Here is an 18,078-nt window from a genome sequence, read left to right on the forward strand (position 1 = left end):
CGTTTATTGCTTTGCATAACAGTCAACGATCAAAATTTCGGACCCCTGTTTTTTCAGACATGCTAGATTATTCGGACTTTCTCGCGGCACTGCGACATGGCCCATAGAGCCAATGTATAAGAGCGCCTGAAATTTTGGACGCACCGCATCTGACAACTCGATTTTCAGATCTCGTTCACACTCGCCTGCAGAACCCAAGCCGCCATATAATGTGTACTATGGAACCTCATTAATTCAAACTGCAGAGGGATCAAAAACTTGTTCAAACAAAACGAAATTCAAGCTTAAAGGGAGCCTCTTGCGGTGCTAAAGTTCTGCACGAGCCGGCACGTTGCACCTACGTGGTTTTCAATTCGTACTTTTCTTGAATATCTCCTGCCGTACGAACTTGAACAATAGTCGGAGTTCGTGGAACTCATCTGTGCAGAGTCTTTCATCTCGAATACGGAAAGAGGTAGCAGCGAAGAGGCTTGCGGCTTCACAGAAGCGGCGAGCGCGGAAGGAAATAGGGGTGCATTTCAAAGCGAATTCAGCATGCCCACGGCAAAACGCACCACAGTCCTGGCGTTTCAATGACAGGCAAGACATCTCTCATTATACTTGAGCCACCGCTGGATGCATATTGCCCGACATGATGCCGATTTTGGCTCTAGTCGCTACGCGTAATGACGAAGGCCAACACCGACAGAGCGCTCACTTTGGCTGTTTCTCGGGTCTTATTGTTTTGCCATCTCCGCGCTGTAGTTACGGGCCCATCGTACAGCAGGCGCAACACGGTTCTCGCAGCGGCGTGTTCGCTTTCCCGTTTAGACTTTGTCCCATTCCGTGCGTCCATCAGCAACATGTCGAGGGTAGATAGCCAGGCCTTGCTCGTGAAAGTGGCCGCCTAACGTCGTCTGTGCACATGTTGCGCAGCAAAATTTGGTCATGAGGAGCTTCCAATGTGTGCAATACAAATGACCCTTTCCTCCGGCATATTGGTAAATAGTTAGTGATTTTTCTGGTGAAATTTGATTTTCCAGACTGCTTGATTTTTCGGTCATTTTCGCAGTCTGTAGAGTGTTCGAAAAATCAGTCGTCGACTGTACAGTGCCATCCTAAGGGAGACTACTAAACAAGGTGTGGTGGTGGAATGAAGCACAGGGCTATGCGTCAACTTAAATTTGGGAGTAAACATTTTTTCGGCCATCAAGGACTACAAGTTGTGGGGTCGACTTTTATACAGCAGTAATCGCAAAATTTGCCCAATAAAGGTAATGCATTTCCTGTAACGAAATTTTTTGCCTGAGTGCACGGTTAATTCAAAAACCCGGTTAATGATATATTTCGGTCCCAGTGAAGATGAATTAACGAGGTTTTGCTGTATAAGTCATGAAACTCTGCCTTCAATAAAACGGAAGCGTTGAGTGAGTTGGTACATACTGCTGGGAATAACAGCGCGTAGACGAGGGACAAAGAAAGAAGAAGACGACAGGACCGGCGCTGACTAACAACTGAAAGTTTATTAGAAAAAACACGCAAAATATACTCATTTGACAACCACGGGCGCGTGCGCAACACCAAAAGCCACAGTGATAAATCAATCACTGAAATCCAGATACATTAGTTCACAGTCATGAACTGTTACAAAGGGGGTGCTCACGCATGAGTCAATGTTTTTATGAATATGAAACGCTTCACTGATTCTCTTGTTAGTTTATCTTTGTGTTTGCACAGGATTCTAGTTTTATTAAAGATGGGTGTACATGATTTTTCAGAAGAATCAGGCTGGTTATTCCGGGGACAGTTCCTATAATGTAAAGCCAGATTTGAGGACGGAGCCCCTTTCAGAGATGTGTTGTGGTCTCGTAGGCGGGTATTTACGCACCTTCCTGTTTGACCTATGTAGGTCTTCCCGCACTGTGAACAGCACTTCATACACAACCCCTTCAGCACAAGGGACAAACCTCAGGCCATGCTTTATCTGGCACCTTCTTTTTGTTTTCCTTCGTTTCTTTTCCTCTTCCCTGGCCTTTCTATCTACAATGGCACACAATTTGCCGAGCTTGTTAGGTGCAGAAAATAAAACATCAACTCCATACCTGCTGCCCACTTGCTTCAAACGGTGTGAAGTTTGATGAATGTACGGAAGAACAGCAAATTTCTTTTTATCTTTTTGTGAATGATCCTGAGATTCTCCCCTTTTGACCTTTTTAATTATTTTACTACAAGCAAGTACTAAGACATCATCTGGAAAGCCCGCAATTCTTAGCCTCTGAACCTGCTGATTAAAACTTGTGCTGATACCATGCACGCATGACTTGGCAATGGCAGCACCTAGGCAAGAAACTGCAATGCCACATTTAACCACCTTCGAATGCGCCGAACGAATGGCAAATTGTGTGCCATTGTAGATAGAAAGGCCAGGGAAGAGGAAAAGAAACGAAGAAAAACAAAAAGAGGGTGCCAGATAAAGCATGGCCTGAGGTTTGTCCCTTGTGCTGAATGGGTTGTGTATGAAGTGCCGTTCACGTGCGGGAAGACCTACATAGGTCAAACAGGAAGGTGCTTAAATACCCGCCTACGAGACCACAACACTTCTCTGAAAGGGGCTCCGTCCTCAAATCTGGCTTTACATTATAGGAACTGTCCCCCGGAATAACCAGCCTGATTCTTCTGAAAAATCATGTACACCCATCTTTAATAATACTAGAATCCTGTACAAACACAAAGATAAACTGACAAGGGAAATCAGTGAAGCGTTTCATATTCATAAAAACATTGACTCATGCGTGAGCACCCCCTCTGTAACAGTTCATGACTGTGAACTAATGTATCTGGATTTAAGTGATTGATTTATCACTGTGGCTTTTGGTGTTGCGCACGCGCCCGTGGTTGTCAAATGAGTATATTTTGCGTGTTTTTTCTAATAAACTTTCAGTTGTTAGTCAGCGCCGGTCCTGTCGTCTTCTTCTTTCTTTGTCCCTCGTCTACGCGCTGTTATTCCCAGCAAACTCTGCCTTGCAGAAGTGTGGTCTACCATGTCTAGTCAGCTTACTGCAAACATTAAGATTTAACAAGCGGATGGTGCCTGACAGTCATATTTGTTGTGAGTGGGTTCGACTGTGTGTGTAGGGGCCACTGTGGCCGCCATTTTGGCATACATGGAGCTCGGTGGGAGCCTGTGTGCATGTCTAATCTGCTTATGGCCTGCTGCTTCGTGCAAAGCTGAAGCCGCGCTCAAAACTCTCAAACGGTGTCCATGGCTTGGATGTGATTGGCCTTCTATGTATAGTGATATGATAGGCCTATGATAGGCCTCTTGTATAGTGCCCCCCATGTGACATGTGGTCACCTCACCTGCACGGGGTGCCATTGTTCCCTCGGCCGCAGGGCACGCACAACACGGTGAACCGGGTGTTCCACGCGGTGTCCCTCGAGTGCAAGCATGTCGGGGGAGGCGTGGTGCTGTCGCTGGAGGGTGCGGAGGAGCCCTTCCCCGAGCTGGAGGAGGGTCTGGTGGTACCACGAGAGAACGTGGCCACTGTGGCCCAGTCGGCCTACGTGGTGGAGGGGGTGAGCCGCAGCCGTAATGCGCTCATCAATGGGGACACGGCCAAGTATGATTGGGACTCCGGCTATACCTGCCACCAGCTGGGCAATGGAGCCATCGTGGTGCAGTTGGCACAGCCCTATCGGGTCGACTCCATGCGGTCAGTCGCCTTGCTGAGTGACCTCTCTCGGCAGTTAGCACTTTGCTATGCTGCTGTGTTGTTCCTGTCCATATGCATTGCACATTGTTTGTCAACTTATTGGTGCTGTTCGTCTGTGATTAATACAGTAAAAGTTTGTTTATTCAAACTCAAAAAGGACTGAAAAATTGTTCAAATTAAGTGAAGTTCGAATTATCGAATGGGCGCTAGAACAAATAGTTATTGTGCCTCACCTCACAGGCTGAATCCAAAGCATCTAGACTCCTTATCACGAGCTCGGTGCTATTACACGTTTGTGGTGAACGATTCCAGGAATCAAATTCATGCGGTCCTAATGGGCAAATGAAATAAATTGATCAGCCAGTTACGTGCCAGAAACAAGTACAAGAATGCATTCGCATGAGCAGCGAGCTTTATTCCTGGATAATAGGACGCTATTTATGCTCCAAAAGATGTTTATTTACAGGGAAGGGCTATCAAAACTAAAAGTAATCGGTGATGTGCATTTTCTTGCGTTTCTTCTGCTGAGACTCTGTCAGCATCAACGATGCTAAACACTAGCGGCACACGAACGTGTTTGACCACGTGTGTTTGTTGATGACGGGAGGACGGACAGAGATATATGAAATCTCGACCCTTCCAAAAAAATCTGCTGGAAACTTTTTTTTCCCGCATAATGAACCCTCCCCCCATACTGATGTCAACTTTTCTGGAAAAAAAATGGTTCCATTACGCGAGTAAATACGGTATGTCGCGAGCCGCCTCAGCACCTCCATTGCGCCGACCACCTCATGGGTGACGGGAATGACGCACTCGTCTCGAGTTTTGGTTTTTCTGTCATCATCCTCTTGTAAGTGCCCCAAGCACAGTGCAGATACAATGTCACGTTCCGCCGCTGTCACCACTGCGACCTCGTGGCTGTCGATGGCGGCCCCCCCAATTTCCTTACTCTTCTGTCATTCTTCATGTCGACGAGAACGAGGAGAGTGTCCTTCAGCCACCAACGATTTGAATGAAATCGGGCCAAACCCGCTGCTCATTTTCTGCCATAAGCGCGAGTGTGTGTGTTGTTGCACGTACGCGCATCGTCTGAGTTTGAAGCAAGGTCAGGTGTGAAGCGCACTACAGGCTTCACAACTGGCAGGGGTGCCAACAGCACTGACCTTCCATTCCTTTTACCAAGCTTTGGGCATCCGTAAACGTGATGAACGCAACGCGCCGACTTCGAGCACAAGCAGCGCGTCACTTTCTCCGCCGATTCGGCAATTTTGGACGAGGTAGCGGGAGCTGCAGGTTGGCCTGGCAGGCTGCCAAGGCAGCGCAGACGCTCGTGCCAGCCTCGCCCGTACTGCCCCAAATGGCGCGGCCGGTGGCGCGCTCAGCGCTATGATCGTTGTCATATTTACGTCTGCCATGCCGCCGTGCGCTCAGTATGTGAGAGCAGTGTGTCGCCCATATTATGGACACGCTCCGCTCAACCACTCCCGCCCACGATACACTTTTTCCGCAGGTTCGTTACCAGCCAGCAATGAAATTTCGTTGCATTGAAAGTGTGCGAAAATCTACTTCGTTATAGTGAGGCTAAAAATACATGGTGTTGTATGGACGCGAAGTTATGAAAACTGGAATACTTCGTTATATTGAGGATTTCATTATATTGAGGTTCGTTATATCGAGGTTTAACTGTACATGCACTTGGCTGTGGCATAGGCTCGTCGCCAAACTCTGACTCATCACTGTTGGCTGTGTTCACCACACGTGAGCCCTGTGGCTTCTGCTGACAGTATGCTGCCTCAGTTATATATCGGCGTCACTCAAGGGCTCCAGCGTCTCCACACTGCTGTACATGTAGCTCACGGCACCAACAAAGAGCATGACAGCAGTGCCTGAACCACAATACTGCGTTGCGTACACCATGTGATTGCGACCCAGCGACCACGGCACTATGAAAACCTGGAACGGCGTGCGCCAGAGCATTGGGGGCGCGGCCGAGTGCTCCGGCAGTGACAACTTGCTTTGGCATGCACTGGAACGCAGGCTCCACCAGCGTCGTGCAGTGGGCTTTGTTTTCTTTTCCATTGTTTTACATCTCTAGTAAATTTGGAGCGTGTTTTACTCGCTATGGGCCAACATCTGTCTACAAGGAGTAGTGTCAGCCAGGGGCTCCTGGTTCGAATTAACCGTAGCAGATGCCAACTTGTTCGAATTACTGGGAGTTTTCCCCCATTGAAATACACAGGGCTGTGCCGGGGACGACCCAGGCTTCAGTTCGAATTAACGAGCTTTTACTGTAGTGTTGTGCTCTTGCAGTTGTCTGGTCTGGCAACCTGTTGCCGGACATGTTTGCTGTCTGGAAATTTAGGTAAATCTTACTAAGCTTTGCTTTAGCTGTCGCTTGTGACGTTTTAGCTGCTGTCCCAAGGTGTTTCTGGAAGTGTCTTGCAATATTCTATGGTTAAGGTTCCTAATTTTCTTCGGTAAAGTTCGAAATTCCACGGATGCAAAATAGAGATTCTGCAAAATTCTAGAAATGCACAGTGCAGTGGTACATTGTCCATTCACAGCACAAAAGCATTTGCAGAGCACAGGAAATCTAGCCACTTCTTTTGAGTGCTGATGTATGCATCAAAAGACTCACTGCTCATCTTGAGGCTGTCCAAGCATGTCTGGCTATGTTCAGATCACCAGCAGTAGCCTTACTACACCCACTGCAGGGCAGAGGCCTCTCCCATGTCTCTCTAATTAAACCTTGTGCCAGCTGCGGCCACCTTATTGCCGAAAACTTTCTAATTGCATCTGTTCACTGGACTCTCTCTCACTCCCTGCTACACTTGCCATCCCTTGGAATTCAAATTCCTTTATTTCTCTCTTGTAGAGATACAGACACAGAAGGTGCAGAAAAAGCTGTCAGATACAGCTTGACAGAGCTGTATCGCTTGGCGGAGGATTGATAGCAAGGCTTTTAAAACAAATCCACTCTGTTAACCCTTAAAGGCACAGTCTACTTACTTTTATCGACCAAATTTTTTCTGGCAATGAAAAGTTCCCTTCCCAAATAATCAAATACCGAACTGTGGCACGAAGAAACACAGCAGAACGATTTACTTATTTTTCCACATGGTAATCTGACTTTCTCGTGGTAGACAACGTCTGTGAACCCTGACATCAGGATCACAAAATGCAGTTGGACCCCGCTATTATGTTCCTGGGTGCTGTCTTTCTGGCTGCTACATTTTCAAGAGCTCGTCCTGTTCAAGCTACCATTGAAACCCATGCAACACAGACTCTGCTGTTAAGTAAAGCAGAAATTTGGGCAAGTTGGTACGTATCCATTTTGAAACAGCGCAACAAAGACGGGACGTGGAAACTGAGGTGTAAAGACAAACATGCGCTGACTAACAACTGGGTTTATTGAAAAAAACACACAAAATATATACAGAGTTAGGAAAGATTAGTCGCCACCATAGTCAACTCATGCCACATGTGACGCCAGATATCCAATCTCCCCTTCGGAAAGGGCGACCGATGGGCAACTAATGGCAACTAATGCAAGATGACGCGAGAAGTGTTTGAAGCTTTTCTTATACGTGAGAAAGGCGCAACGTGCATTAGTTGCCATTAGTTGCCCATCGGTCGCCCTTTCCGAAGGGGAGATTGGATATCTGGCGTCACATGTGGCATGAGTTGACTATGGTGGCGACTAATCTTTCCTAACTCTGTATATATTTTGTGTGTTTTTTTCAATAAACCCAGTTGTTAGTCAGCGCATGTTTGTCTTTACACCTCAGTTTCCACGTCCCGTCTTTGTTGCGCTGTTTCAAAATGGACTCTGCTGTTATGTTGGCACTGTGGTAGCATTCCCACATGGCGCATCGCGAATATAACTTTGCAATAGCACTTTGCCCCGTGCTGGAATTTTGAAAACCTATGTTTAGCGCGCGTGGTAAGGCGACGGCAGACCGGCCAAGGCAGGACTCTAGACTCCACCAGTTCTTGCCTGCCACCATGCTTGGTGGCTGACGGTGAGCACACTTACAGGCGGTGTGAATCTTGTTGCAGCAGTTGGTGCAGTTCCATCGTTGCTGTGGCGTGAGCATGAATGACCAAAGTTGCAAAAACGAAACTACCGTATTTACACGCATAATTTGCGCACTTTTTATTCAGAAATTAGGGCTCGAAGAAGGGGGTGCGCAAATTAGGCGGGGATTTCGTGAGCGCAAATTAAAAAACTCCACAAAGGTCATAACACGCAATATAGGTATAGTGTATGTTGCTGCGTATATGTCAGCACCCGGACCCGCAGCCCATGCTGGCCGGCCCCCGAAAAAAAGTTCACTCGAAATGAAAAACTGCGCCCCCCCCCCCCCCCCCTTGCTGGATGGCATGAAGGTGCGTGCATGAAGCTGAATACGGCGCTAAAACAGCGTCATCGCTTGCGGTCCAGCCAATTGTTCGGTAGTTCTGGATTCTGTAAGTTTGCTTTCGCAACTTCGTCCGGGATAGGAAGTGCGGATCAATAAATCAATTATCACACCACACAATTCTTTAACAGTACCGCGGGAGCGTCGACCAAACTGCTTGTCGGTGCCTTATCACGGTGCAGAGCTGCGAAGCCAGCGAGAATAGCCATGTGTGCACAAGTTTTCCGACACAATGATTGTCGTCTATGGGCAAACTTGTGCGCACGCGGTTATTCTCGCTGGCTTTGCCGCTCCGCACCGTGATAAGGCGCTGACAAGCAGTTTGAAACTTGCCGTATAGTTGTGATATCCCATCACAAGACACGACCGAACAACCAAACACAAGCCGTCAGAGCCACCAAGAAAAGCGCAGCTGGCAGTCGAGTCACATGCATGAACCAAAGAGCAGTGTTGGCTTTTCTATCAGCTGCCGATCCTCCCCGGAAGCGCTGCTGGCCGTTCCGAGTAGCGATGCCGCTGGTGCCGCCGCGATTGTAACAGCGGCCTCTGACACCACCATGAATGCCCAATGCACAAAAGATTGAAAAAACCTTCCAAACAAACACGCGACATAGCCAAATGCTGCTCGGTAGAGTGATAGGGTAGAGCCCGCGTGCATGATGTATGTCTAGCGCAGCGCGGTGCATAAAATATGCGAGTAAAAAATGTTGTTTGTAAACCCAGGTGATAAGTTAAGGGTGCGCAAATTATGCGCGTAAATACAGTATGCGTCAATGCATGAGACTCGGTTGTGCGGGTTGGCTCTCAGACACGTTTATATTATCTATGTTTTCCTTGCCTCCTGCCTCTGTCCTGTGTCTCTTGAGACTTTTTATTGTTTCAATATCTCACCAACTGGCTTACGGCTATACCCTGCTTCTTGAATGCACAGTTTCTTGGTTCCACTAGACCAGGGCTGCATAAAACTAAAGAGGCTGCCCCAGAAATTGCATAGAAGCACGCATGCTGAAACTGTGCCCACCCTCTTCTCTGCTGCCTCCGGTCTACCAGCAGCTGCTCAGGCAGAGGGGGAGCCATTGCATTCTGTGCTTGGGAATGATCGCGAATACTGGCCTTGCTAGATCACGATGTGCATCTTTCTCATGCGCACTTCCCAGCTGCTGCATTTCACAGCCAGTGTGTTCTTCTTTTGGGGTCCCACGAAAAACATAACATCAGGGTTCTACTCTACTGAAGTCAAACCCAGATATATCGAATTTTAAGGGGATCGCGAAATAATTCGATATATCCATAATTCAATATTAAAAAATGGCGATAGATAAGCTTAACTGTCGCCTGGAAGAAAGAATAGGTTGCACTCACGCTCATGACGTGCTTATTTCTGCAATGTGCCACCCTTCAGCGTGCTGACAGCACACAACTCTCTAGGCATGGCTATACGTAACCTGCTTTTCGTCGGATGTCACAGCGGATGGTTCTTTAGAACTAGCCACTGCCTATCATAAGATGTGGAATCCTGTTGCAAGTGTACTATAGATAGAATAATCTTGCATCAAAATGGAGGTGTGCAATTGGTTTCAGCAACGCTTTCAGCAGCGACGTGTACCAGGTGAGAGCTGCCGCTAGGCTTTAGTTAGCTTGGTTGTCCTCACCAGTGAGTACAAGAAATCAAAGGCCGCCCTCGAGCACTCCCAACGTTCAACACGTCACATGGTTTCTCTGCGCTAGTGCTGCCAGCAGGTAGCGAAGGCCGCGCAGCTGGCCCTTTTCACACTCGAAAGTGTTCGAAAACCGCTGATAGGAGAAGTTCCACTTGCAGGGTCGTGGCGCAGTTCGATATATTGAATGTCCAGCAAAATTGCAGTTTGATGCATTACGCGACTCTCCTATGCTTTTGCATAGGATTTTCAAGGAGATAATCATTGTGTTCTATATAGCCAATAATTCGAAATATCCGAGTTCAACTATGAGCAGTACAGTGACTCTATACAACTCCGTGGACCCAACAACTGCCATGTCACCTAGACGGCGTACAATGAGAATAGTGAATGTTGCATTAACCGAGATGCATAGGTGTTAATAAAACTGAGATGGTTTTAAAAATAACACCAACGAAATCATACAGGTGAGGTCTATCGCAGATGCCAGCACCTGCATTTGATCGGCAGCAAGCAAGGTTAAATAGTGAAAGCAGCTGTAATCTATTGAACAAACAAAAAGTAGTCTGCCAAACACTGAAGTACTTTTTTCGAGAATTATAAGAGATTCAAGGATTCAAATGTATGAAGCTTTAGGTAAAGCACCCAAATGATTTTTACGCTTCTAATAAAGCTGCGATGTAGTCACCTATTAAAACCGCTATCATGTGCAGTCGTCTCCTCACAGCTTTGTGTTGTGCAGAGGAGTTTGGTGACAGCGTCATGTTCAGGAGCATTTGAGAACTCTGGTGCCTTCGCCTACCCATTTTTGGGCTTTGTCGAATGTGATGTCATCATGTGCCCCTTTTCCCGGCGCTGTAAATTGCAGAGAAGCTTGAACACGCAGTCGCCAATTTGGGTATTCACCGATTACGTCTGAATTTCAGATGCGAGCCCCAAAAGATTTCGTATGCTACCGCAGCAAATATTACGCATTTGATTCCTTTAAGTTTGTCAAATTCTTAAAAACCTCTTCAGTTGCCCTTTAGGTTGATATGAACAAAAGTAACGTCTGCATGGCAGTAGAGCATACAGTTAAACCTCGATGTAATGAAGTATTTCAGTTTTCGTTACTTTGTGTTCATACCGTATACCGTAAAAACATGCATATAATACGAGGTGTAATTTGGGAATAGCAAAAACGGAAAAAAGTTTCATCCGCATATAATGCGGCAGGCAGCTCGAAGACATTCCAAAAGTCACGAAAGCCGAACGTACTCCAGTTATTTGTGTGCGCCAGCGCGCCAGATATGACACATGCGTAGCGGGGGTGCCGGATATCTGGAAGATATCTGGAAGATATCCGGCACCCCCAGAGCACATCGGGCACCGTGCTAACGCCTACTCGTGTCCCGCGCCGTGAGCATGTGCAGACCGGTTCCGGCGTACGCGCAGGTGCTCGCGCTTCGGAAGTGCGCAGTCGGTGCTTTAGTGATGTCGTAAGATGTGTCGTCTTACGAAAAGCCCTTGTCAGAGATATCTTTCTACAGAAACACGTCTTCGGTACCGAGAGCGCATTTTATATCCCATTTTTCTTGAAATTACAACTGGTCAGCTCGGGAACACTAGCCCAAGAGTCCACCGTCCAACTGCACAGCATGGCTAGAGAGGCCCGTGGCGGTAACTACTGCAGGCTCTCCCTATCTCATCTAGGCCATGTAGCAGCACTTGATACAGTACCACTGCTTTCGGCAGCTACAATTACTTTCCTTTTAAAAGCAGCCAAGGACTGCTTTCACGGTCCCGATACCATGGGAAGTGCGATAGTCCTGGGCGTCGCGAGATCAGGCCAGCATAGTGACCACGTGTCGAAATCGAAACTACCAACCTATGCCACCACTAGATAGCAGCTGTTTTCGCTCGAAGCATCATGGTAACGGCGCTTGAGAATAACGAATCGCAGCCGAAAATTGTTTGGATCCGCATATAATGCGAGGTGGAAATTTGACATGCCAAATTCCGGAAAAAACCTTGTATTAGACACGGGCTTTTATGGTATTTTCAGCTCCACTATAACGAAGTAGATTTTGCCACACTTTCAATGTTATGAAATTACAATGCTGGCCGGAAACTAACCTGAGTAAAAATTGTATCGCGGTTACAAGTGGTTGAGCGGAGCACGTGCCGAAGCACACATCAGAGCGCGTGCGTAATATGGGCGCCGCCCAGCTTTCACATACACAGCGCACAGGCAGACGCAAATATGATGACGATCATAGTGATGAGCGCGCCGCCAGCCGCGCCATCTGGGATAGTGCAGGTGAGGCTGGCACGATCGTCTGCGCAGCCTTGACAGCCTTCCAGGCCAGCCTGTGGCTCTCGCTATCTCGCCCATAATCGGCATTGAATGCGACACGCTGTCTGTGCACAAAGGCAGCACACTACGCTTATCGCGTTTACAAATGCCCAAAGCTTGGTTTTTAAAAGGACTGGAAGGGTCAGTGCCATTGGCACACCCGTCAGCTGTGAAGCCCATTGCAACTTCACAACTGACAACCTCGCTTCTCTTTGAGACGATGTGCGTATACGTGTAAAGTGACACACACATGCGCTTACGGCAGAAAACTCGAGGAGAGGGGTGGGCCTGATTTCATTTTATTGGTTGGTGTTGGTGGTGTAAGCGGTGTGCTCGGGGCTCTTACAACTCAACACTGGTTCGTTGTCCTTGTCACCCATGAGGTGGTTGGTGCCATAGACGTGCTGAGGCAGCTCGTAACGTAAGCAAGATGCTGCGTAATACCACTGCTGCTGGCGAAGAAAGGGCAGAAGTAAGGGACCACTTAATCACAAATAAAGACTTTCCCCGTTAGTTATCCGCAGTGTTTTTGGCAGATTTCTAGCATGCTAGGAGACCAATTTTTATGTAGCAGAATTTCAGTATTACAAAGTTGAACTGCTGATTTTACAGATTTCTTTAAATCGGGGTTTAGCTGTAGTCATGAAATGCAGTGTATTCACTCCAGGTGTCTGCCATGTTATCCGTAGGATGAGGATGAGAGCATAGCATGGCACTACCAACTGCTCAGACCTGACTTTTTTTGACAATTTAAAATATATATTCCTGCCTAACTCCCGAGCCGTGTCCTCATTATTGCCACCATGGGGTGAGATGTACCAGAATATGCCAGTAGTATTTTTATGCTGTTCTCAGACTTTTGACTGTCGCTTTAGTAATTTAGTAATGACCATCGGTCTGCATTGCCTTCACATTATGTGCCCTGCCACTGCCCATTTCTTCCTGATTTCGACTACAACGTCGTTAAGGTTTCTTTGTTCCCTGACCCACTCTGCTCTCTTCCTGTCTCTTAATGTTACGCCGATCATTTTCCTTTCCAGCCTCTTTTTTTTTTCCTGAGTGATTATGGTGCTTGGTTGCTGATCCCGAGAGATGTGGGTTCGATCCCGGCCATGGTAGTTGCATTTCGAGAGTCCTGTGTACTTTGAGATGTCACTGCATGCTAAGGAATGTCAGGTGGTCTAAATTATCCGGAGCCCTCCACTACGGTGTCTCTTATAGCCTGAGTGTCTTTGGGACATTAAACCCCATAAAACCAAACCTTTCCAGCCTTTTTGTTCACTCCCAGGACTTGATGAGGTTTTTTGGTTGTTGTTTTTGCTGGGGTCAGACTGCTTCACAACCTGGTTGCTTGCTCAGTGAGGTGTGCCACTCCACAGCAGCCACACGTGTGCGCACAAGATTGCGCTGGCAGCTGACTGCTCTCTTCTGCCTTCCTGCAGGCTCCTGCTGTGGGACTGTGACTCTCGCCAGTACAGCTACTACGTCGAGGTGTCCGTCGACCAACAAAACTGGAACATGGTGGCTGACAAGCGCAACGAGCTCTGCAGGTGACATTCCCTTTGGTCTTGGTCAGCCACTGCTGTGGCCATGCTGGGCAAAGCTTATGTCCCATGTAAACCCCTGTAAGCCCCTTTATGGGCCGCACCCTGTTTTATCCAAGAAAAAAAAAAAGTTCCTTGTGAGGGCTGCACCCAACCTTTTCATGACCCATGCAGGGGTAGCTTGTGACCCCCCCTGGAACTTCAGACGCATTCAATGGGTTCACCACCCATGGATGGCATGTTATTCCACATGTCGTCATTATTTTCATCAACTTTCTTCTTCCTTCTGCAGCCTCTCGCCATCCATATCAGCATCAGTATCACCAGCCCCAGCTTTTTATGACTTACATGTGCTGTTTGCTTCTTTTTTTTCATGGACTGCCATCGAGCGTTGGAATTTTAGCACAATGAGCAAGCACCTTAACATAACTACACAGCTGGGTTTAAAGTGAAAGTTGTAGAGTGTGCTCTCGAACATAGCAAGCATGTGGCGGGCAGGAAATTCGACATGTACGTGAAGTGCTTTCGACAATGGTGCAACCAAAAGGGTGCACTGAGGAAAAAAAGAAATACTTTCTCACACATCTTTTTTGTGAAAATTGGCCCTCTAATCTGGAAAAAAAAGTGCTGCCCGAACACGTATTTGTGAAGTATGTGTATTTATTTTACAGGAGCTCACTCTGAGTTGTAATGTGACTGAAGCCTCTTGTAGATGTAGATTGTAAAAGCGCTCAAAAGGACAAGGACACAGAAAGAGATGGACACACAATGCGCTTGTCTGGTAAGCAACCAGCAAAACTTACATCCGTTTTCAAAAACAAGGTTTCAATTCGGGGCATATTCCACTGAGAGAGAGAATGCATCACTGGAGGTAACAGTTTATTCCATGCAGTGATTGTTCTTGGGGAAAAGACATCCTGGCAAAGTCCATTTTGCATCTTGTTTCTCTTTTATAGCATGTCCACTTGCCCCTGTGTATCTTTTGCAAATGTCCGAGATCTCGTTGGCAGCAAAATGAGAGAGAGAAAGTCAAATGTGAAGTAGGTGCGCTAGCACTGCTTGCCTCTGCTGTACTTTTCTATGCATTTTTACACTTTGTTATGCTTCTTTTGCTTTGGTATTAAAGGCGGGATTATAAGGGAGAGGGAAACAATGAGTAAAGAGTGGGCAGAGAGGGAGATATGAGAGGAGAATGCAAGGGACATGAGCAAAGCCGATGCTCTAGACTTTCGGCATCACCACATCTCGAGCAGTGAAAGAAGGTCCCCAGGGCGAACAAAGCGTTATCGAAGAGCAAGGAAGTGTGCCTGAAGGCAAGCTTTACCTGTTAAGGGGGAAGACTGCTTCTGGAGGAAAGATATTTATTTCTCCACCAAACTTGATGAAATTGCATATCGTTCACCAGCTCCTCGTGCTGATTTCAAAAATGCAACTACTTTATTGGGAGGTTAATTAGTTCTCAAGATATAATCAATTAACCCCCATTGTTCACCAGAACATTGAGAGAAAAAAAGTAAAGCATAAAAGCTCGAAAACGGCACATTGTTAGACTCCAGAAAGAAAGTGGAATGCAATGTTGGAGACAATTTTCTAATTTTACCATCATTAGTGATTTCACAGTACAATGAAATTCATGCAATAAACTGTGGCTAACATGCAATCAGGAACTAGATCATTAAAAAAATTTCTGAGGCTTAATTGAAAAATCTGCTTCCAACATTGCATGCTCAGATCACCTAGGTACACACTAAAAAAAAAATGGTTCTGTCAGCTATAGATGCTGAAATATGCCACTTAGAAATTTGCTCAGAGACCAAAATTTGCATTCTGAGAAAAAGGAGAAAAACGATCAGAGTGCTGTTTATTGAAGAAAAATTCAAAATTATTGGTCCAGTGGCGTTGGGCAATTCCTAATAGCCTCCTGGAATGTAGTCTGATTCCTTGCTATCATTGAAGTGGCGCTTTTTCAGCATGCGCTGCACATTTTCTGCCGATTTGTGCTTTTGTGCACATGCAACTTTCCTTTGTTTGTCTTTCTCTTGCATGCGCTTGGTTGCCTGGGGGCTGGAGGTCAGGTTCAGCTCTTTCAGAATGCATGCAGCAGTTCTTCCATTTCCTGCATTAAACTTCATTGCAGCCTCAGCCACAGCAGCCTGAACGGTAAAGAGTGAGGCGTGCCGCTCCTTTCGGGCAAGTGCCCATATCATTGAGCGTAAGGATTCATTATTATTCTGAGTTTTGCCTCGTTGGACGCGCTCAAGAAGCCCCATGTTAGAAACTCTTTCATATACAGGCAGCAAAGCGTTGCAGACATGAGGAGGCAGGTTGTGTCGGTGACGTGGCATGGTGTCACCTCGGGCCTCTGCAGCATTCTGTCTGCACCAAGACTCGAGGCCTGTTGGACAGAAGCTGTGGTTGGCGGTGACGTCATTAGAAGTGACATGATGATAGGTGGCCATCACAGCCCTATGTGTGGCCTCCACATCACCAATGTGTGATTTCAGAGCCCATGCATAGTATGGACTCAATTTAGAAATTAAATCTGCCGTAAGCTTTCCTTTCTCACCAAGGGATTCTCCACTAGAACCTCTCTGTTTTGAGAACACATTGTGCAGAGCAGTTCCCATGCGCTTCTGCACATGATTTATGCAGTCTTCTTTGGTAATTGGAATGTACCCATAGACTTCTTATTGCAAAGCAAGGAAAGTGCGGCTGTCCCCATCGGACAGTGTGGTTGTGTACCGGAGGTTGTACAGTTCCAGAGACCGCTTGAATAAGATGAGTGCAGCCTCTACTTCCATTTCGCCAGCCTTCTTGTTGGTGTTCTTCTGGAATATGTGGCTTGCTTTCCACGCTGAGTACGTCGGGTCATCATCATTCGGGCCCCATTTGCACGCGGCACAAAAATTACTGAGCACTACGTAATCGAGCACAAGTCCAGTAAAAGCTCGGTAACTGTCCCGATTTCCATGTGCGAGGAATGCCCGCGTGTCATCCACGAGCCGTCAAATGAGACTGCGATGTTACCTGGGTGTTTGAGATTTAGCTCCGAGTACACATCCCAAACGCATCAAGCGCAGTCAGCTGTCATCCTCAGGGCTGCACGATCCACTGCGGGCGTCAACTTTTCTTTGACGCACTTTTGCCACATTTTCGTGTGCAAACCCCCTATGAGATATATTCATTGCCGAGAATATATCATTTAGTGCAGCATGCTGATTTCCAGTTGCTTGCATGGCACGCGCGGCAAGAATGTTCACAACAAACGGATTCTTTTTTTCACCGCCGATCACACGCGGCGAACTCCATTCGGAAGAAGCGTCGCCGCAATTTACGCACGAAAGCGTCAATTTTACAGCAAGTTGTCACATTTGCCGATGTTCACATTACCGCAGCACACTTTGCACTTCACACACGCTAGTAGCGCATTCACAGACTCCAAACTAACAATCGTGAAGGTTGCGTCAGTCGCGTCGCCGAGCGGTTCGGCAGTGGTAGTCGCGGTGTCTGCGGTTGCACCGAAGAAAGCAGCTTTACGCTCCGTTGCAGGAGTCGATGCCATCTGCTGCAGTTTCCCATGTGCTTTCCTCGTAATTGCTGCTATCTTGGAAGGTTGCAGCATCGGGGTGTCTCGTCAAATGCGACCGCTGTCCAATGTTCCAATGTCTGCGGTCGCCGTTAGGCCTAGGCCTAACACGGTCTCCACATCGCACTGCGATTCAGATGTGATGGTTGCGGTTTCCGCAGAGCTCTTCTTCTTGAAGTTGTCAGTCAGCGTATTCTTCCTCTTTTTTTCGAACTTGTGCGCCGTGTGGAACTTAGGTGCTGACATTGCTGCAAAGCGCACTAAGAGCGATACACAAAATGGCTCCCGCTTGAGCTCACGGCTGGCCACGGACACGCCAAGCAGACGACGGGAAGCTTGTCAGCCAATCGGATGACACGTTTCAGTCACGTGCGCCGACTAGCGAATAGCAGTGCACGTTGCGACTTTTTTTTTGGCGCCTTTTTTTCCCACAACCAATAGGCGTAAAAGCAGAGCAATGGCGCGAAATTGAACACAAAAAGCTGCTCTTTCGAATGAGACCAAGATGGCGGCGATCACTGCCGGAGAATGACGGCTGCGTGTCGCGGAAAGACTGTGGTTTTCGCATCAAAATCTGTCCCAAGTGTGCGCGGATCTGCGTTTTTTAATCGTATTACAGTTGAAATATTGACTCTGGAGTTCTGGAATTTCACAGACTAGTAGAAAAACAGCTGCAGATTTCAAAAATTCTATTCCTGAAAAATCGATTTTTTTGCTATTTTTTTCGCCCCCAGAAGCCGTCTCCCCACTTAAGGCGCGGAGCTGAGCACAAGCTGCTTCACGATGCGGCGAGCGGTGCGGAGCAGAGGTCTAGGGAGCACCGCACGTACACGTCTGCTGTC

At 47.3% G+C, this 18,078-nt stretch overlaps 1 protein-coding gene across 1 annotated transcript in view; it reads left to right on the forward strand.

The window, feature by feature from the left end:
* Positions 1 to 18,078, forward strand: part of LOC144104941 (BTB/POZ domain-containing protein 9-like) — a 71,987-nt gene that overhangs the window by 35,582 nt on the left and 18,327 nt on the right. The window contains exons 7-8 of the mRNA XM_077638171.1: positions 3,373 to 3,692; positions 13,549 to 13,656. Coding sequence (XP_077494297.1) covers positions 3,373 to 3,692; positions 13,549 to 13,656 — 428 coding nt within the window. The remainder of the gene's footprint in view (positions 1 to 3,372; positions 3,693 to 13,548; positions 13,657 to 18,078) is intronic.

This window comes from Amblyomma americanum, chromosome 9, assembly GCF_052857255.1.
Source record: "Amblyomma americanum isolate KBUSLIRL-KWMA chromosome 9, ASM5285725v1, whole genome shotgun sequence".
Classification (NCBI taxonomy): Eukaryota; Metazoa; Arthropoda; class Arachnida; order Ixodida; family Ixodidae; genus Amblyomma; species Amblyomma americanum.